General features: G+C 55.1%; 1 protein-coding gene across 12 annotated transcripts in view; it reads left to right on the top strand.

The window, feature by feature from the left end:
* COBL (cordon-bleu WH2 repeat protein) overlaps nt 1-21556 on the top strand; it is a 239997-nt gene that overhangs the window by 32271 nt on the left and 186170 nt on the right. For 7 of the 12 annotated variants that reach the window (XM_084978580.1, XM_021063931.2, XM_084978579.1 and 4 more), the window contains exon 1: nt 2889-3070. The exons of 2 other annotated variants lie outside the window; for them this stretch is intronic. In XM_084978580.1, the coding sequence (XP_084834706.1) occupies nt 3030-3070 (41 nt within the window). In that variant the 5' untranslated portion in view covers nt 2889-3029. Of the gene's footprint in view, nt 1-1517; nt 1657-2130; nt 2461-2888; nt 3071-21556 lie in introns of those variants that run through there. 3 more of the 12 variants (XM_084978574.1, XM_084978576.1, XM_084978571.1) reach the window with 3 other exon arrangements.

Raw genomic sequence — 21556 nt, 5'->3', positions numbered from 1 at the left:
CAGGGCAGAGCCTGAGCCCCCAGCATCTCAGGACACACCTCTTGCTATCTCTCACCCTCCGTCTAGAAAGCCTAAGCCGCTGCCTGTCAGTGCTGTCGCCCCCGTGTCTGGCTCCATCTGCCAGGCGGTCAGCGGTCTCCACTCTGCACACGATGGCTGGCACGTGGCAGATACTGGAGCGTGACCCTTGAGCTGCACAGCCTTGGACCCCTCTACGTGGCTGGGTCTACAGGGATCCTCCCAGTTAGGGAAGTTTAGGCTGCAAATAGAGGAACTGGCTCCCTGCCTCCCAGGCCCTGTGCCCTCCTCCACGGCCAGCCCAGCGGACTGCCAGGCCCGTGCACTGGAGCTCTCCCCTGCGGGCCCAGGGCGCTCAGCCCACCCTGGGGGTGCTGAGTCTGGTCCTGCCCTCTGCCTCACCGCGACACCCTCACCCTTACCCCATTCCTGGACAGAGGTGCCTGTTGGGTTTCGGGTCTGAGAGGCCTGGCGGCCCTCCTGGAACTGGAGGTCCTTCAGGGCCTTCAGCCCAGGAGGGCGACTCGAACCTTAGCCTGGAGGGGCCAGCTTTGAATCGCTTTTCTCGGATGGTGACTTTCTCCTTGAGAAAGAGCTACCTGCTCTGACGCCCTCGGGTGGGAAGCCCGGGCTACTCTGGGCCACCTCCCCCCACCTCCATCCAGATTCCCTTCTTCCTGCCCCTTCCCAGGCCCTCAGGTACCAGGGACCAGGAGCCCTCAGCAGGGGCAGGCCTCAGTCTCCTGCTGGGCTCTGGTCCCTCCCAGGCTGCCTTTGGCCATGGAACGTCCAGAGCAAGGAGGGGCTCCTGAGATGCTGGGGAAACACCAGATGCCAAAACCTAGAGGGAAGTGTGGTACAGGTGCCTCTGTTCAGTGCACTCTTTATTCCTGGAGCCCCACTCCACCCGCCAGGCATTTGTCCTGAACGCTGGGGTCCAGGGAGGCATCAAAGAGACCAAGGCCTGGAGTTCCCTGGTGGTGTAGGGTTCTAAGAATCCAGCATTGTCACTGCTGAAGCACAGGTTCGATCCCTGGTCAGGGAACCTCCGGAACTCTGGCATGGCCAAAAAAAAAAAAAAAAAAAAACCCAACAAAGTCCCAGCACTCACTGGAGATCACATTCTAGGGGAGGAGGCAGATGACAAGATGTGGACAAAAGGTACAGCATATGAGATGTATTCATACATCCATATTCCAGGGATTTATAAGGTAGGCATCCACGACTACTTACAGTTATAGGAATATAAACAAAATGTGTATATAAAAGCAACATTTTGTATATTTGTAAGTGCAAACATAAATAGAAACATTTCTTTATAAACAGACATTTAAATACATTCAAACAACAACAAATACATGTTAAAAAATATTCTATATACAAACAATGGGCAGGAAAAGCAGAATAAGAAGTCTGAGTTTGGAGTTCCCGTCCTGGCTCAGCGGAAATGAATCTGACTACTCTCCACGAGGAGGCAGTTTCCATCCCTGGCCTTGCTCAGTGGGTTAAGGATCCCACTTTGCAGTGAGCTGTGGTGTAGATCGCAGACTCAGCTGGGATCTGTTGTGGCGGCTGTGGCCTAGGAGGCAGGTGTAACTCCGATTTGACCCTTAGCTTGGGAACCTCCATATGCTGCAGGTGCTGATCTAAAAAGAAAAAAGAAAAAGAAAAAAAAAAGCCTGAAAGGCTGAGTTTTCACACAGGGAACTCTGGACGGTTTCCCTGGGGAGCTGCCACTTGGATAGGGACCACCGGGTGGCCCGGAGCTGGGGGAATCCCAGTGGGAGGGCACCCCAGGCAGAGAGGTGGGAGGCGGGCAGCCGCGAGGTTGAGCTCTGGCCATGCGCGCAGGTGGGAACCAGCTTCTGGCTGGGCAGGCACCCTGCGTGCGTATCTGGTCTGGCCTCTCCCCTTTGTTAAGGCGAAAGGCGAGGGCAGCGAGAGGAAGGCTCAGACTGGCCTCGGGGGAACCTCATCCCAGTTTAAGATCTGGAGCAGCAACCTCCTCCAGCACCGACCACCGCAGGCGCCTTTATTCGCCTTTTATTCTGGTCGCTGGAACCGCGTGAAGGAGGCGTTTTTGTAAGTCAGACGTTCGCTCTACGCCAAATCAGGAGTTGCTCTGGTGTGGGGTGGGGGAGCGTGGGGGCCAAGTTCGGCAGATGGGCCTCGGGCTGGCTCGCCCCGGGCCCGCGCGTGGGCTGCCTCGGCTGGCGTTTCTGCCCGCCGGCCGCCCGGAATCCCTCGCGGGGCTGCGCGGCCGCGGGGCCCTTGGGGCAGCTCGGCAAACTCGAGGGGCTTCCAGCCGGAGCTCCCGCAGCTCTGCTGGGCCGGCTCCGGCCCGGAGGTCGGGGTGCGGCCCGAATCCGGGCTTGGAACCAGGGCGCAGGTGCTGCAGGTCAGGGACCCTCCGAGACCCACCGCCCTGGAGCGGCGCTGAAGGTCTGTCGGGTCCCGGGACAGCAGGCGCCGCGCGGCTCTCGCGACCCCAGTTTCCAGCCTCGCTCCCGCCGGCCCGCCCTCCTCCGCCCGGCCCGGCCCGGCCCTGCCCGGCGGCGGCCAGGTGGTCCCGCTCCGCAGCTCCGAGGCGCCGGGCCCCCGACCCGCGCGGGGAAGGGCGCGCTCCGTCCGCGCCTGGAGCGGCGGGCCCCGGGGACGCGGGCGGGCGGGCAGGAGCGCCCCCGGGCCCGGGTGTCGCCCGGCCCTTTCCGGGACGCGCGCCGCGGGCCAGGCCGGGCGCTCGGGCGACGCCGGGCGGCGGGGGCGGCGCTCGCGGGGGCGCGGTGCACCTTGCTCCCGGCGCCCCCGCCCCGCGCCGGCCCCTCCCCGCGCGGCCCGCCCGGGTCGGTGCCAGCCCCTTCCGTCCTCGCGGCCCCGCCGCTGTCCTCCGCCGGCGCGCGAGGGAGGACGATGGGTCAGCGCGGAAAAAGTGAATGAGGGCGGCGGCGGCCGCGGCGAGCGCCTGACTCGCGGGGCCCGAGCGCCGCCCGCGCCCCCCGCCCGCCGGCTCCATGGACGCGCCGCGCGCCTCGGCGGCCAAGCCCCCCACCGGGTAAGCGGCCCCGGGCTCGCGCGGCTGGGCCCCCGGCGCCCGCGCGGCGCTCTCTCGGGGCGGGGGCGTCCCCTCTGCGGCCCGCGGCCGGCGCCCTGCCGGGAAGGGGGTTGTGTGCTCCGGGTGCCCGGGTCGTTGCCAGGTAACAGTGTCAGGCGGAGGCCCCAGCGCTTGGTGCAAGGGTGTGCTGGGGTGCGGCTCCCTTCGGGGGGTCCCCGCAGGCAGAGCCCCTCCAAGCCCAAGCCTTCCTCTGCCGCCGGCGACGGTTCCCCCTGGGGGGCAGGAAGGCGGCGGGAGACCGCGTCCGGCCCCCAGCCCCGTCGCACCCGGCGGAGTACCCCAGAGCCTCGCTTCCTTCCCCGCAAAATGAAGGGGACCAGGTTCAGGGACCCCGAAGGCGCCTGGGGCCTGAGGTCTGGGGAGGGCTGTATGGAGGGCCCGGCCCTGGAGGTTTCCCTGACCATTGCTCCCCGTCTCCGGCTTGCTTTGGGAGGTGCACAGGAAGGGCAGACCGAGGCCCGAGGCAGAGACCCCAGCCTGGGGCGAAAGTCGGGGCTCCCATCCCTGCCAGCGCGGCCCTGCCTCTGCCCACACCGCCTCGGTGTCTGTTTTCCGTCCGCACCCCTCGCGTGCGGGGATTACATGGCACGTTCACACGTTCCTCGCCGAAAGAGTACCTTCCCCAACACTGGAAAAACAAGACTGCCCTTTAACCGGACGCTGAGCCGGAGTTTGAACGGTGCACAACCCCGCCGGGGCCTGGTGGCTGCCCCACTGCGGCTCGCGCGCTCTGCTTGAGGCCGCGGTGCGGCTGCGCGCCCAGGATCTGCGAAGTGCCCCGCTGGCCCGAGAGCAAATGGGTTATGAGTCCTGCAAATGGAATGAGTGCCTGGGGTGGGCCCTGCACCTGCTGAGCAAAGGGGCCCACTTTCCGATGCAGCAACTGGTCTTGACCAAGACAGTTTGGGGACAACTAATCTCTTTTCTTTGCGATTATGTCCCACTGACTCATCCACCAGTGTGTGTCCCTAGGCCAAGGCGCTGCCCAAGTCTGCAAAAGGTTGTCAAAACTGGCTTGAAAAACAGCAACAACAACAACTCTCCCTTTAAGGCCAGGAAAGAGTGAGCCAGGTTAGCAAATCAAATAACCCTGTAAGGGAGGAATGTTAAAAAGAACTTTTCTCTTCCGGCAGTGCCCGTAGTGGTGGTTGTGTAATTCCCTTTGAGCAAACACATCTCCCCAAAAGAAAATACACGGAGGACGTCCTCCTTCACGGTCATGGGCGTGGGAGAATGCCCTCGAGAGAGGTGAAACCAAACTATCTCTCCATCTCTGGCTGTGGGAGCCTATTTAATGAGCCTATTTAGGGAGAGAGATTGATTTTGGTTCTTCCACCTTATAAATATATTTGAAGAAGAGAACATTCAGAGGCCAGCAAAACTGTGTCCAGAAAGTATACGTAATAAGGCCCTTTAAAGGAATCTGATTGTAGACGTGAAAGAGGAAGCCCCAAGGCTGGGGCAGTCTTTCCAATGTGGCACCAAGTGAGCCAGAGGGACAGGGCCCGGGTCTGGTTCACAGTGCTTTGCAGAGCTGTTTGGCCTCCACCTCTGAGGGCCCGGGGGGACCCAGTGCTTCTGCTGTGGATGGGATGACACACCGAGATTGTTATCCCTGGTGCATTTGGTTTCTTTCCCACACTCACACCCAGAGAACCCCATCTGCTTGTTTGCCCGAGAAATGGAGACAAGTTGCTTTGAATTCCGTTACTCCCAATTGCATTTGTGATTTGTTTTAGTGCCTTTCAGGGAAGAAGCATCAAGAAAATGTCCCTCTGCTCAAAATCCGCGGAAAAGAAATGCTCTTGGGGCTTTCGGATGTTTCCTGCGATGTAGGGGTGTTGCTTGCCTCCCGGAAGGAAGGGGGTTATCCGTGGCCGTGGGGCTCTGTGGGTCCGCCCCTGAAGTCAGTCTCCTGAGCTGTTCCAGGGTTGCTGGAGGGTGAGGCCCTGCTGGCCACGTGCTCCAGGAATGTGTCTTTTCTCTGACCCTGCTGCCTCTGGGGAAGCTGTCCCTCTTCCCCAGGATAGCGGACGACTGATGTGATGCACGCGGTGCCCCTCACTGGGACGGGCCCTTGTTCTGTCTTATGTGGCAATGGCCCGGGGGGTTGGGGGGCATGGGTGGAGGAGAGCCCATGTTTTACATGGACATGGACCTGCTTTCAAGTACAGCAGCGCTTCCCGATGGTGGCTGAGTTAGCGAATGGAAACTCACCCATCGTACGTCCGACTGGATGATTAAGCATAGTTATTGGTTATCTTTGCTGAGAACTCAAGGATACATTTCAGTTGGGTTGAAATTGTGTATTTTACTTGTAATTTCATTACAATGATAACAGGGTTAACTTAAAACTGGGAAAGACCAAACAATGCCACTTGCCGCAACCTGGATACACACAGCTAAGGATTCTCATACTAAGTGAAGTCAGTCAGAAAGAGAAAGACAAATATCACATGAGACCACTTACACGTGGAATCTAAAATATGGCATAAATGAGCCTACCTACAAAACCGAAACAGATTCACAGAGGAGAGAGCAGGCTCGGGGTTGCCCGGGGGAGGGGAGGGAGTGGGGTGGGCGGGGAGAGTGGGGTTGGTCCATGCAAACCATCACCTGCAGAACACGGGTCATCAGTGAGGCCCTGCCACCCAGCACAGGGCACTCGGCTCAGTGTCGGGGTAGAGAGTGGCGGAAGATGATGTAAGAAAGGGGGTGTGTGCGTGTGTGTGACGGGGTCACGTTGCCGCACAGCTGAAATGGACACAACACTGTAAAGCAACTCTACCCTAATCAAACAATAAATTAAAAATAAAGGAAGGAGAGCTTATGCAACAACTCACATGTTCAGCAATTTCAGGGTTCAGTGGATAGTAACTGAAGGAATATTCTAGAATGCAGATAAAGGTAAATTACCTTTGGGGGAAGTTTTAAAACTTCAGTCTATTTATGATACCGTTGGGCGGCTGACTCTTGGTTATCTGCCTGTGTATTTGTGAGACTCACGCCAATAGCGGGTTATTGCTGATGGAGCGTGTCATCCCCACCGGCCCTCATAGGCAGAAGGGACAGAATGTGGGGGCGTTAGCAGGATATGGATTATTTTTTTCCATGACAGAAACACTTATTTCTGTAGAATAAAGTAGTCCCCAGTGACAAGAGATGTCTAAACAGCTGGTGCATTTGATCACTGGCTGCATTTAGGCTGCGTGCGTTTAGGTAAAAATCAGTGGAAACTTGCTGGCCGGCTTCATTGACATGTGTGCTCCAGGGAGACATAGCTGGTATTCATTCTTTGCATAATTTGTCTTTATTTAAGCAAGTTATTCAAACAAGAAATAATTTTTAAAACATTCATTGAAGGGTGTAACTTGAGCTCGTCTGTCGCTGTCAACATCCACTGCAAGGCAAGGTTACCCGTGGGAGGCCGGCTCCTTCCTGCGTGCGGGGCTCTTGGGCTGCCCGTCTCGGCATTTCCCACCGCATCTCCCGGAAGCCTTCAGACACAAGGAAACATTAACGGGTGTACATGACAATAACAAATTTAGACTTCTAGGCCTTTTTTTAAGGTTTCTAGGCTTTTGGCTGACATGTTAGAGAATGTATTCATATCCTTAAAAATGACAGCGTGCGTAATTATTTGTTACATGTAACATCCCCCCCCACCTTTTGGGGGGGGGGCGTTTTAGGGCCTCACCCGCACGGCATATGGAGGTTCCCAGGCTACGGGTCCAATCAGAGCTATAGCTGCCGGCCTACACCACAGCCACAGCCACACCAGATCCTTAACTCACTGAGCAGAGCCAGGGATCGAACCTGCATCCTCATGGTTCCTGGTTGGATTGGATTTGTTTCGCACAACAGGAGCTCCACGTTAACCATTTCACTTGAGCTATATATATATATTTTTTTAATGTTACTTTTGAGCCCTTCTTTATGTTGGCAGTTCATTTAAGAAAGTAAAAGCTAGATACTGTTTGACATAAAATGGAAAGTAAGGCTAGGAATTTTATTCTGTTGTACTCATAGTTTTTCTTCATCTTTCCTTTATGCATTAGAGGAGCTGGACATTTCCCTGGTACCATGGCAAATAATCTTACAGCCTGGTAAATATTTCTCAGTGGTCGTGGAATGAAGATGAGGCTAACATAGGATTGAATTTGGTATAAAGACATTTGTGCAAGGCTGGGTTTTCCTGCCTTTGGGACTGCAGCCCACAGCCCCTTCTCTGTTCCCCTCTGCCCGACATTCCCGTGCCCAAGCAGAGTGGATTATTCCTGGGGAGGCCCAGGTGAGGGACCCTCCCACCAGCAGGCAGGCCTGAGTGGCCAGAGTCCCGTGGCCTCTGTAATTTGGGGACCTGGGAAGTGAAGGGAGAATTTGTGAGCACCTGAGAGGCCGCCCACAGCTATTAAGAACAGAATGACAGGCTGTCTACACACCAATGAGTAGTTTGGGCTTCTAGACCTTTGGGGCTTTGTTGTTAAATGTATCATCAAATTTAAATTTGTAATGGTGATAAGTTTTAGGAAAGTGAGCAGAACGATTTGACACAAAGGAGGGTCAGGTTGCAGACATGCACATTTAAAACGCAGAACACTCGGTTCTGATTTGACCCGGACTAGATAAAAACACGCGGTGGAGACGTGCGCATTTATTACATGTTTCCTACATCCCTTGATTCGCTCTCCACCCACGCTTGATTATGGGGTCTCTGGATTTTATGTGCGGGGTAATTTTAGGTGTACTTTTTTTAGTAACTCTATATTATAAGAGAACATAGATTTGATATTCATGATCCCCAAAGGCTTTTATGTATCTTCATCTTTGTGCTTTTTCTCTAATGAAACTATTTAATATTGATTTATATTATTGCTATATTGATAATGTGCCTTTTTACTCTTTTTTTTAAAATTTTTATTCTTTTTGCCTTTTCTAGGGCCGCACCTGCGGCCTACGGAGGTTCCCAGGCTAGGGGTCGAATCAGAGCTGTAGCCGCCAGCCTCCACCACAGCCACAGCAATGCATGATCTGAGCCACGTCTGTGACCTACACCACAGCTCATGGCAACGCCAGATCCTCAACCCGCTGAGCGAGGCCAGGGATCGAACCCGAAACCTCGTGGCTCCTAGTTGAATTCGTTAACCACTGAGCCACGATGGGAACTCCCTGCCCTTTTACTCCTTTATCATTTTCATGGAAGGGGATTTTAACCGTCGCCCCTCCTCTGTTTTGTGTTTTTGCACCTCCCTTCGTCTTGGCAGGGAATGCTCCTTGTCCAGGACCGCCTGCTGGCTCTCAGCTCCTGGGCCGAGGGCACTGTCCTTAATCCCTTTTCCTTCGTGCGTCCGTAGTTCTCAGCTGTCCCCTGTCTCTTCCAGTTGTACAGTTCATCTTTTTTCTCACTTATACTTTACACGGTTTCGTTTGCTTTTCTGCAACGCTCATGATGATGCTTGTTTTCAAGACCTAACCGCGTGCGTCCTAGACCCGATGCCGCCGCGCGCGCCCAGCTGTGGGTATCAAGCGACATTGTGGTTTCCTCCTGCCTCAAGGACGAGGATGCGGGCTTCCCAGCTGGGTTACACTGCAGCCTCGAGGGTGGTTACATGCTTCCAGCTGGTTTCCGAAATTGGGTGCCGAGCAGTTGCTTTGCCAGGACCCTGTTCTTCTACAGGTCAGTTCAATTGGAATTAATTCCATAGCCGGAAATATTTCCATTTAAAAGGGGGCAAGCTGGAGTTCCCTCCATGGCACAGTGGGTTAAGAATCTGACTGCAGTGACTTGGTCACTTCGGGGGCTCAGGTTCGGATCCCCCACCGGGCACAATGAGTTAAAGGATCCATCGTTTCCGCGGCTGTGGTGGAGTGTGGCGTAGGTCACAGCGTTGGCTCAGATTCAGTCCCTGTCCTGGGAACGTCCATATGCTGCAGGTGCAGCCAAAAAAAGAAAAGGGAAAAACACTTTTGTGGATCCCATCCCGCCTCTGCCAAACCAAGTGATACCTCTTTAAGAGACATTGCTTTTGAAAGATCAATGAAGTCCTTATCCTTTAAAAACAAAAACCGGAAACTGACACCAATTCCCAAAGATGAGCCAGAAAAGCCGGAGTTGGTGGCTTTCCATGGTTCCTCTGACTGTAGTGCCCGAGACCCCAGATGAAGCTCCCTTGGCTGGGGGATGCTCGCCCCCTCCAGATGGAGGGTAGCAGGCAGCCCTTCTCCCTGGACACACAGGGACACACGGGGACGTGCTTGCACCCCCCCAGGGGCCAGGCAGCTGTCGCTCCCTAATCCAGATGACCTGCAATTGGACATGAATCCCGCTTGATTTTCTCCTATCACAGGCAGGCAGGCAGGCTTGGCGGGAAGACCATGGGCTCGGGAATAAGACTGGGTCCCTGTGTCAGCTGCACAGGCTTAAACCGGCTTTCTCAGCAGGCCCATCCTGACGGGGGTCCCGCCTGCTCCTGGGCCCAGCGCTGTCCCTCCAGACTCCACGAGAACGAGAATGTCCTGTGTCTGTGTCCAGAACAGGCGCTGCCGAGCGCTTGAAATGTGGAGCTGAATTCTCCACTGTCTGTCACTGTCATCAACTCGAGTGTCAACAGCCCAGTGAGACCAGTGGCTCCGTAAGGGCCCGCGTTTCCCATCCCTTCTTTTGTTGCTGTCCCCTGGTCCTTCCTGAACCAGAGTGCACACGGCTTCCCTCGACTCTCTCTCCTCAGCCTTGGGGCTTTTCCTCCCTTTTCCCAGATGGCTCCTGCTGCTTCGTCCAGCGGCAGCTGAGGCTCCATCCGAGGCCTTCTGAGACTCCTGCTCTGGTTTCAGAAGATGAGCTGGGACCCTCACCTCTTGAGACCTCGCCGAGTCCCCTGTTCAAACCCTCGTGTGGGATTAGGCTTCTCCACTTACTATCTCCCACCCTCTGAATTCTAGGCTCCCGGGAGGCAGGGGTCCTACCTTGTGATTATTTGTGTCATAACTTCACCGCACAGGATGTGATATGCAGCTAGAATTTGGTAAGAGGGCCCGCTTCCCCTTTGTCAGTGGAGGGTGTTGGATGAGATGAGCTAAGACTCATGTCACCTCTAAAATCACAGAATCACGGCATTGTCTTTGCAGTGGCAAGGGTTGAACCCCTGGCCCAGGAACTTCATAGGCAGTGGGTTTGGCCATTTAAAAAAAAAAAAAAGAATGATGTTTGTTGGTGCCCGAGACCCCAGATGAGTTCCCTGGTGGTTCAGCAGGTTAAGGATCCGGTGTTGTCATTCTGCTGCAAGGGGGTTTGATCCCTGGCCCAGGAACTTCCGTGTGCTGTGTGCAAAGCCCACAAGGGGGAAAAAAAAAAAAAAAAAGATGTTTGTTGTTAGCTAAGGGTTCCTTGGTATTCTTCATTGAGTGAAGGAAGTTTCCCTATTCTTAGCTCTCTGAAGACTTCTACCATAACCGAGTGTTGAATTCTGTCCAGTGCTTTTTCTGCATCAATTGATAGGATCTTGCGATTGTTTTTTCACTGCAAGCTATTGCTATTGTCATTTACTCTCATTTTTTTAAAAAAAACATATTAAAACAGCCATCTAGCCCTGAAGTAAAAAAATAAGTTGTGGCATCAGAAGTGTTCCCAGAAATTCTAGATCCCTCTTTTTCAAAAGTCAGCTTTTTAAAAGCTTGCTGCTTCATCTCGTTATGGCCAGACCGCACAGCGGCCCAAAGATGCGCTTGCCGTGGGCGGGTGGGAGGTGCTCACGTCTGGCTCTGGGGGAGGGGGAGGGTCTGAGGCGCTGCGGTCCCAGCGCTGTCTTCCCAAAGGAAGGTGTTGATGGTGTTGGGAGGCGGGCCCAGGGGAGGGGACCAGGTCATGAGGGTGCAGCCCTGGGGACGGGGATTGGTGCCCTGATAAAGGACACACCAGGGCTCCCCCGCCCTTGCCCCCGAGTGAAGTGGCCCGAGCCGTCTGTGGTCCCTTTCTCCCCTGGTTCACACAGGCACTGACCTTGGCGTCCCAGCCCAGAATTGTGTGCAGGGCTGGTCTGTTGCTTATCAACTACCCGGTCTCTGGTATTTTGTAAAAGCAGCCCGAGCAGGTTCAGAAGACTGGGTGCCAGGTCACAGGGGACTTGCATCTCCCTAGCCTGTTCTGCAGGGTCCAGCGAGTGGCCCCCGTCACAGCCTGGCCTGAGGGGGGGCAGGAAGGGGACGTCCCCTTTTCCTTCAGGGCCTGGCCCTCCAGCTGCGAACCTCCCTTTGCCTGTGTCCGTTGACCCCGTCTTCACTTGTCGTCGTGAAATTGGCATAACCTGGGCTTATCTCTCGCAGGGTCCGGGGCATTAAGTGCTCTGGCGTTGTCGTGGGGGTCACCCGAACTGAACCTCTGTACCCCTTAAGCGCTCACGCCCCCTCCCCCAGCTCCAGGGCTTCCATCTCCTCTCTGTCTCCAGGACTTGCCTCCTCCACGGACCCCACAGAGGAGGCACCTACCGGGTCTGTGTGTCTGTAACTGGCTGGTGACCTTGAACGTGATGTCCTCAAGTGCATCCGCGTCGAAGCAGATGTGAGAACGCCCTTCCTTTTCAGGGCGGAACGTGTATCCGCCACTTTGGTTTGTCCACGGTCTGTCGCAGTCACCTCCGTGAATGATGCTCCATGAGCAGGGGAGCAGGGACACCCGCCCCGCCCGGAATCCCCTGGGACTGGGCTTGCTGGGCCCGTGGCCGTGGCCTGTTTAACCGGCCAGGAGTCACCAGGTCGCTTTCCACAGCAGCCTTGGCCCTTCGTGTTCCCACCAGCGGTGCGGGGCGGGGTCGGGGGGCACATCTCCCACGTCTCCCACGTCTCCTGCGTCGTCTTCCTCCACCCCACTCGGTCTGCAGACCTGGAGGAGGAAGGACCAGGGACCAGGGACCTTCCAGCCATTTTGCTCCCAGGCTTGTGTCTCTAACTCTCGGTAGGGACTGGAGGAGCTTTGGTGAAAGTGGGCAGACGGGACAGTGGCCCTGCTCCTCTGGGATCTCCAGGGGCCCCAGGTTTCTTCGGGTCCCCAGCAGCTCCAGGGCCTCTTCTGAATACACATCCTCAACCTGCTCTGAGCACAACTCGGAATCGGGAGAGGGCTGCCCCCAGGATGTGGCTGTGGGCTTGTGACAGCGCCTGCAGGCAGCTGGCATCTCTGGAAGGCGATGACACTTCCCTGGTGCCATCCAGGAGCGCCCAGGGAATGAGGCTGGTGCCAACCTGGGGGACCTTTGTCTGGAACTAATCAGGGTGCTGAGGTTTTTTTTTTTTAACCCTGTCTCCTTCTTGTCACCTGTGCCCGGCCCACTTTGGCCTGTTCAGAATGCCCCCCCCCCCCCGAGAGGGCGGGGAGGAAGATTTCAAAGCCTGGGCCCAGGGGTGGCCACAGCGGGGGGCTCAGGGTTCCCAGCAGGTTGGGGCTCACGCTGGCCACAAGGTGAGGAGCCCCTGCAAAGCCTTGGTCTCGGGGTCTCTGCTCTATGCAGCCTTGGGATCCGGGCGAGGGCCAGGTGTGCCGGCCCCACAGCAGTGGACATGGCGCGGATACTGGGAGAAGTGGGCTGAGTGTGCGTGCGTGTGTGTGTGATGTGGGGGTGACGTGGAGTTTCAGCTCACTCCCAGCCCTCGGCAAAGCAGCAGCTTCCCCAAATCATTCTGGCAGTTGTTGCAAACCCCATGTTTAGGGAGTTGAATTTAAAAATAGCTCGAGTGGGACTGATGGGGCGGAGACGCTGTCCTGCGGCTAATTCTCCAGACTTAGAGTTTTGTTGGCTGGAACCCTATTAATTCAGAGCAGCATCACTAATGTTCAGTGAACAGACCGTTAGGTTGGAAAGAGACCAATTCACCGCAGCCAGAATCCAGACCTGTGGCAGCAGAGGGAGGAGAGGGGCTCTTGCCAAGACCCCTCCTCTGTGTGCCCACCTGCCCATCTGTCCCTCCGCCTGTAATGATGACAGGGTTTCAGGTGGAAACATTCTTCCCCTGACTGTGCATCTAAACCAGTTCTTCTGCCGTAGTGGCGACAGTATCCTCACGTGTCTCACACAGGAAGCGTGGGCCTCAGACCTGCCAGCAGCCCCACACCACCCAGCGGGATTTCAAAAGTGTTCCTGGGGGAGTTCCCATCATGGCACAGCAGAAACAAATCTAACCAGCATCCATGAGGATTCAAGTTCGATCCCTGGCCTCGCTCAGTGGTTAAGGATCCGGCGTTGCCTTGAGCTGTGGTGCAGGTCACAGACGTGCTCAGATCCAGGGTTGCTGTGGCTGGGGTGTGGGCCAGCGGCTATAGCTCCGATTAGACCCCTAGCCTGGGAATCTCCATATGCCGCGGGTGTGGCCCTAAAAAGCAAAAGTAAAATAAATTAAAAAACTGAAGCGTTCCTGGGATCAAGTCCCTGCTGCACCGCACAGGAGCCGTACTCAGTGTCCTGGGAAAAACCATACTGGGAAATGCATGGGCACATGTGTGCCTGAGTCACGCTGCTGCCCAGCAGCAACTAACGCAGCGTCGGGCCCCAACTGTACTGCGTGAGAGACACTAAGAAAGGGCTCCTGGGGTCATGGAGCTGCGGGTCTTGGAGGCTTGCCCCCCTCGCGTCACCCCACCGCTGCTCAGACGGCTTCGCTTGGTTTTTGGCAGATGAAGAGTGTGACCTGAACGAGGATGGGTGACTTTTATCACATTCTGAGAAGTAAAAAGTGATGAAAACCAGTTCATTGGGGAAAAAGATTCCTGCTAGGTTTCACCTGTGTCCTTTTCCTTCGATAATGAGAAGTAGGGACCATCCCTTGCTCTGCAGGAGGGTCAGCAGGGCCGGGGGGGGGGGGGCGGCGATGTAAAGGTGTCAGGTGGGAGGACAAGGCCTTCGGGTACCCCCTCCGCCGCTTGGAGCCGGGCGCCCCTCCATCCCTGGTCCCCTCATGATGAGATGTAGATGGCGGGGCAGCCTGCCGTTGGGTTGGTGCTGCTGGGCCGGGGAGGGTTGTGGAGACCCTGGGCTATCTGCGACCCCATTGCATGATGCCCTTGACCTGCTAAAGAGAATCTGGAGTGAACGATCAGGTTCGGTGTGGAACACGGTCCGGGAGCTGGTGACCTCGCCCGTGCGTTCTGTCGGCTGCGCGGAGGGTTGGCGCTGCGATATTTTGCCTTTGGATGATGTCTTTACCGCGTGCGTTTGGGAATTAGATCAAAGACACGGAGCAGGTCTGCAGACCCACGGGGGCAGGGACAGGAAAAGAGACACGCTGCTGAAGCAACACAAGTGCCCCGAGGGCCTCAGCCTTCCCGGGCAGAGTCAGATCCATGGGCAGTCTGGGTTTTGCTGAGTCTGTCTGTCCTGGGCAGCATCCGAGAGGCTGGACAGTCCTCTATCCCCAGCTCGTCACCCCGAGGTAGGAAGGCGTTTGTTCATGGTCGTTGCTCGGACAAACTTCCCCCTGACGGTTTCTGGCTTCGGGAGAGTGATGATGATGGGCGGCTGGGCTGCTCAGTGTCAGCTGTTCCTTGGCCTGGGGGAGGCGGTGGCATCGCCCCCCGCCCCGCCCCAAGGTCCCACCACCCACCCATCCTCTCTGTTTACACAGAAGCCACTGTGCGTGTGGCGTCGTCACTGGATTTGCAGGAGGGGCTCCCGCATTCAGCCGTGCCTGCCACCTCCAGATGTCATAAAAGGGCATAATGAAAGGTTTTTACACCTCTGCTCGCTGCGAGTGAATGTGGGAGAGCAACCCTTAAAATTCAGTCCATTGTATTAACTTTGCATGAGGCCTGCAAAAACATCAACCCATACACTGTGTTTTGAAAGTTGGAAAAGCCCAGGTTTTGGCCCAGCCGTGGAAACAGTCACTTGTTTCTAGGACGCAGCCCTCTGAGGGTGTCCTGTTGTCATAGTTTCAGCATCGCGCTGGGAACACGGAGCCAGGGATTCAGCACAAGCCAGGGAGTGAGTCACCAGGCCCGCCTCAGCTGTCTGGGACACGCTGACAGCCGGGCTGGGTCGGGTCTGGTGTCAGGTCTTCTTTTAAAACCGTGTGGCGCTTCCTGACCAGGGCGTGGACCTGAACTCGCTTAACTTCCTGCATTGAAAGCAATGTCCTCACCAGAGCTGCAGCTGCTCAGGAAAAAGTGAATGGTCTTCTCAGTTAGTGTTGATAGCAGTAGGATTTCTCACCCCGGTGGCTTCAGGACCAACGGCATCCAGGCTTTGTTTCTGTGAGCCCCCTGCAGTGTTTACTGTGCCAGGGGTGAGGCCAGATTTGGCTTTTCCTGTCTTTTTTTTTTTTTTTTTTTTTTTTTGGTCTTTGTAGGGCCACACCCACAGCATATGGAGGTTCCCAGGCTAGGGGTCCAATCGGAGCTGCAGCTGCCAGCCTACACCGCAGCCACAGCAACGCGGGATCCGAGCCACATCTGTGATCTACACCACAGCTCATGGCACCTCAGGATCCTTAACCCACTGAGCAAGAGCAGAGATCAAACCTGCGTCCTCATGGATACGAGTTGAGTACTAGTTGGTGACCACTGAGCCGTGCTGGGAGCTCCCAACCTCACCCTCTTAGCAGCAGAGCACCCACAGTTGTTTCACAAGTGCCTCTGAGCGTAGGGCTGAGACCTCCGAGGGGACCAGGCAAAGCCAAGAACTTGGAGCCCAGGGACAGCCCACAGAAAGCAAGGTCCCGCAGCCCTGCCTGGAGGACGGCTGGGAGAGGAGGGAAAGCTCGGCAGATTCGGAGCTGCCTGGAGGTGGATGCAGCATGTCTGGGTGGAAACATGGGGGCTGGGGGGCGGCAGGAGTGAGTGAGGGGTCCATTCCCACCCCTGTGGGGCTGACAGGCAGGACCAAAGGTGACCCTGAAGACGGCATGTTGAGATGCCAGAGTCCCAGGCTTGGACCCACAGCCGTGGTCTGCTGGGCTTTATCTTGAAGAGCTAAGGGACTGGTCCAAGGGTTTCGGGCAGGAGAGGTCCATCCCCGTGGACGAAGCTTGTTCTTAGAAGATTCGACTGGGGGCCAGGATGGGGAAAGCCAGAGAGGGAAGGAGCCTCAGGGAACCTGCCGAGGGACTGGGCTTGAGCCTCCAGCCCGGGGGTGGAAAGGAAGGCCCAGTCTTAGCATCTCGGGCAGGGGGTGGCGGGGCTCCGAACCCCCAAGTCTGGGGGCCTGGGAGATAGGCGGCCGGGGCGGGGCTGGGAGGAGTCTCTCACTTATCCAGGTGCGAACGCTGACTGCAGGGAGGGCTGCAGGGTGACTCAGCCTCCATCCTGAAGATGCTGGAATCAGGCAGGAGGCAGGGGGAGGGGAGGGCGGCACAGGGCCAGGTCAGCTCTGCTCTGCCCGCTGCCCAGCACGGCGTCTGCTGACCAGGCATGTTGAAAGCTCTGCCATGGATCACTTCACTGCAGCCTTACAGCACCTGGAAGTGGGGCCACTCTTTGCCCATTTTAATGAGGCTGATGGCACAGGGAGGTCAGCGAGGTGACAAGGTGAGCCCAGATCTGAACCCAGGGATGCAGGGCTGGGCCCTGCTCTTCACCCAGCAGAGTGCTCTTCAGATGTCTGGGGAAAGGTCTCTGTGAGCCCTGAAGAACATTCTAGATCTAAGAGGAAGATGTGGGGGAGGTTTTCTAGGAGGTGTGAGCCACAGGGGCGCAGTCAAGGACCAAGAAGAAGCAGGAGCTTTGGGAAAGCTGGAGCCGGGCAGGCTGAGCCCAGAGGCCTTCCCCAGGAGAAGGCAAGCACCACACCATCCTGGAGGCGGAGGCCCCAGCCCGAGCCCACACCACCCAGGGGGTGCCAACGGGATGCTGGGATTCAGGCCCAGCCCCACAAAGCACCCGCTGTTCCGTCTCACTCAGCATCAGGACCCAGTCGGTTGGGACCCTGGCAGCCAGGCGCGTCAGCCCTCTGTGCTTTGGTATCCAGGATTCTGAGTCCGAATGGAAGGCAAACATAAACACTTGTAATAATAAAGGGAGAAGACACGAGAAACTCTGTCCAGTCTCCTGGGATGGCCCCTGATGGCAGATGACATAGGAAGGGGATGTGTATCATGCATGACTGGGTCGCTCTGCTGTATAGCAGAAATTGGCATGACATTGTCCATCAACTAGACTTTAAAAAAGGTATGTTTTTTAAAAAAGGGAAGAAAGAAGCAAGGCCAGCAAATCAGACTGGGGGAGGCAGAGGTGCACAAGCTGTGTTTGCAGCAGGCCTGAGGCCAGTGCTACTTAGAGTGTGGTCCGTGGACCTGTCTATGCCGCCGAGATGGAATCTGGAAGCTCTCGTCGCAGTTGGGCATTGCTGGGACGTCAGAGAAGTGGCCTGGCTGGACAGGGTATAGGCGCCTTTGCTCTGTGGACCTGGTGGGGAGCTTCCTGTGGCTTCTGGGGCAGTTTGTCTCCCTCAGCAGACCTGTACCTGATGCCAACTGAAAACCAAGCACATTATGTGTTTTTAAAAAATGATTGTAGCAGCTTTGTTTGCAACAGCTGCAAGTTAGACACAACAACAAAATGTGTATTAACAGGTGAGTGAATAAACTGCCATGAAATAGGACTCCCTGATGAAAACGGAGGAGCCGCCATGCAGCCGACAAAAGAAGTGAGTCTCGAGGTTGTTACACAGCGTGCAAGGAGCCAGACCCCAAATGAGCGCATGCTGATGGCTCCACTCACAAGCTTCTAGAAAATGCAGACTTACCTGTAGTGACAATGTCAGTAGTGGTTGCGAGGGGATGAGGCGGGAAGGGGTGACTTGGGAGAGAGTACAAGGGAAACTTTGTTTTCATTGTGGTGATGGATTTATGGGGACACATGTGTCAGAGCTTTCAAATTTTACACGGTGACTGCATGCAGTTTGCTGTATAGGACTTATAACTCCTAAAACTGTTTTTCAAAAGGGAGTTGAGGTGGTCAACCCGTTTTACGATTAAACCGCCACTTCCGATCCTGGGGACACTGTCATTTACGGAAAGGAATCATTGCCATCACTGTTTATACGGGGCTTATAGAATGCCGGGCCCTGTTCCAAATGCTTCTTGTGCATTTATTTAAGAATTGTGCTTTATTTGGCGGACTTTCTGAGGACTCGGGCCTGGAGGATGGCTCTGAGGGACGGCTCGGAAGAGGTGAGGAGGGGCCAGGATAGAGGGGAGCTTTTGCAACACAGACCAGGCAGCAGGAACATAGAAAGATGACTGCACTTTACAGCAAACTGGACACCTCAGGTGAAGGAATTTAGCACGTTTCTATGTCTGGGAAGATGCAACTTCTGGGCTCCCTGAAATCCTTCCTTGGATGTGCGCCCCGCCATCTGGGGCCAGGGTCCTGCTCTCTCCATCCTGAGTCCCCTTGGGGGGACCAAGTGGGGTGGGTCTGTGCTGGGATGGCTTCCATGGCGGCAGCATCCTTTGCTTGCTGGTAAAGCAGGCGGCATCTCTCCTCCCAGTGGGTACTGTTACTGTTCGGGGATGAGGGTACTAAACCCCAGAGAGGTCAACCCACCAGACCCCAAGCGGGTGTCGGGAAGCAGTGCAGCGCCCCTCCCTGTGCACTTTCAGCGGTTGGTGTGTTCCTTCATTTTTGGAGCAGGACTGCCAGCCCCTACTCTCCCCACCCCATTGCCCCACCATCAGTAGGGCCCCGGCCCCCGTGCTGGTCCTCCCTGGACCCCTCCAGCTGGATCTGAGAGGTTCCAGGCATGCTGCTAACCTGGGCCTATGAGCGGCAGGTGTGTGTGTGGGGGGGTGGGCAGGGTTGTGATCTTAGGAAGGAAGGCAGACGGGAGAAGATAAGCCGAATCTGAATGTCTGCAGTCCCCTTTGATTTATGTCTTTCCTGTTCCCAGCAGTATCAGAGCTAGGGATTTGCAAACGTTTTTCTGGAACACGGTACTTTCTGAACTGCCAGTCCTGTCCCTCCCAAGCAGCCAGGCTCCTGGCTGAAGCAATCCTTTGAAGGCACCTGCCAAGTGATTCAGGGTCCAGTCCTGAATAAAGATTATCCATCCCTTCATCCATTCCATGGACCAACTGGTCCTTAAGTGAATTGTGTGAACAAAGACCTTGTTTCAAGCTTTCAAGGAGCTCAAGTTCTGTTTAGTCTCGAAGAACCACAGACACAGGGCACAATTTTGTTGCAAAATTTCTTCTTCAGAGGGCTTCCTGTGTACACATGGTTTAACCAAGTTGCTTTGGAAAAAGCCAGTTCCCCCTCCCCAGGTTGCTGGCAAAGCCCTCAGGCTGTACTCAGCACTGAGCTGGGAGTGATGGGCAACTTCAAAATGGTTATAAAGCTTATATAGCCTCTTCCCAAGCAGCCACCAAGAAACGAAAGGCTCTGTAAAACACTTGTGGGTCATTTATTTCGTTACTTTCCTGTGGAATAACTTGTCTGAAGAAGAAATGGTTGATCAACGAAGACAGGAGATGTTCAACCTGCGTGAAATGGTCCTTTAGTACAAAAGCAGTAACCAGGTAAAGACAGGATTCGTTTTTTATTTCTCCAGCAAGCCTCTTTTTAAGCAAACATCTTCCTGCATCTTAGGACAAACTCTTGTTAACTGAAGAAAAATGTACAACCTAAACATTGTGAGCTAAATTTATTGGGGGGATCTTGCTGAGAAGTGTAACCCAGCCTATAGCCTCTCAGCTTCCAGGAACTGCTCCAAAGAGGTAAGGGAGGAACCAGGATATACAGGAGTTTTTGCTAGGGAAAAAAAAAAAAACAAAAACAGGTAGACCTCAAACGATTACTGCTAATCACAAAAAACTTAGACATCTCAAGTTAAGGATCTTAGTGCTTTTTTAGGTATGGTGCGATGCAAGAGTCTGGGCTCATTGAAATTATTCTTTAGATTCTCATCTTAACTATCCAGGGCCAGTCATCTGGTTCTGCTCTGTGTCCTGAATCCCCTCAGGGTGTGCCATTGGGGGTGGGGGCTCCAGCCGTGGTGGCAAATGGCCTGATCCCTGTGGAACTGGAGTGGCAGGTGGCATTCTTTGTTCCCTGGCATGCCAGGCAAGGCTCCCCATCCACCCTCTGAATTAAAATCGTATGTTTGATCTACTCCGTGTTCACGTTGTGTTATATTTCCTTCCATATTATGGATGTTTAAAAATGATCTATTTTTTACTAACGTAGGATCATTTACAAATTTATTCATTTAATCAGCTGTGATTTTTTTTTTTTTTTTGGCCGCACCTGCGGCATATGAAGTTCCTGGGCCAGGGATCAATTTGAGCCAGATCCTTAACCCACCCAGATCCTTAACACCTGATCCTTAACCCACTGTGCCACAGCGGGAACTCCACAATCAGCTACGATTTTTTTTTTTAAAGAATAATAATTAAAATTCACCCGTGTGCTGGCCTCTTGTATGTGGACGGTTTGTCCCTGACCTGACAAAGCCCAGTGTAGAAGGAAGAACAGATCTGTAAACGCGTAATGATGACAAATGCTGTAAAAGGGTGTTCTGTAGGGATACCCAGAAAAGGAGCAATTAGTCCTGCTTGCAGGGCGGGGCGGGGATAAGTCAGGTTATTTTTGTGAAAGGCCTTCTCAGAAAATGGTTCTGCTGAAGCAGTTCTTAAATATCACGCCCCTTCCAGACGCCGCGGCCGCCAGCTGCTCCTGCGGGAGGAGCTGTAAATATCACAGCAAGCCTAGCTCCCGTAAATAGACACCTCGAGGTGTGTCCAATGGGGATTTTTCTGTTTCTCACGATCAAAAAGGAGAATAAAGAAGTGCAGGCACCCGTGAGGCTGTCTGGACTGGACAGTTTGCAGAAAAGTGAACAGGACAGTTGAGGGGCTCCGGCTGTACTGCAGGTTCTCTGGGGGCAGATCGTGGGCGCGGCCTCCCAGGGCCCCGCAGGGAGCAAGTGGCACCTCTCAGCTAAGAAGGAGCGCGGTCTGAGGACTCGGGGGTGTGCAGGCGCCCTGTCCCCAGGATGTCACTTTGGCTTTGCCCGGAAGGCTCCTCAGGGATGTGGGGATGGGACAGGTGCTGTCTGCAAGCCCGGGCACTCGCCAGGGTATTTCTTTGAGTTCCATTTACTCGGGAAGCTTTTGTTTTTAAGAAACAATTTGGATGATTTTAATTGAATACATGATAAAGGCAAATTTAATTCTCCAGCGACTGAGCACGGTCCACGTTCAAGGACAGCGCCGGGTGTGCAGGAGAGACAGAATTAGGCACATACCGGGGCTGGTAAGATCGGACACAGAAAGCTGGCAGACTTTATTCAGACCAGTTAGACTGAAGGTAGTTCTTGGCTGATGCAGAGCCTAGGCGCGTGGCTCCGGCTGGAGGCGCTGTCCTTCGGGTATGGCCTGGCCCGAGGAGAAACAGGGCGGCTGGCCCGGTGCGGATGCGCTTGCGCTCGCTCTCGCTGGCCGGGCTGA

The sequence above is a fragment of the Sus scrofa genome, chromosome 9 (genome assembly GCF_054392235.1).
Source record: "Sus scrofa isolate SSC_HxYL_T2T_F1_AM1 chromosome 9, Sscrofa_HxYL_maternal_Yorkshire_Landrace_v2.0, whole genome shotgun sequence".
Taxonomy (NCBI): domain Eukaryota; kingdom Metazoa; phylum Chordata; class Mammalia; order Artiodactyla; family Suidae; genus Sus; species Sus scrofa.
Note: the sequence above shows the minus strand (reverse complement) of the source record. Positions and strands in the feature narration are given on the sequence as shown.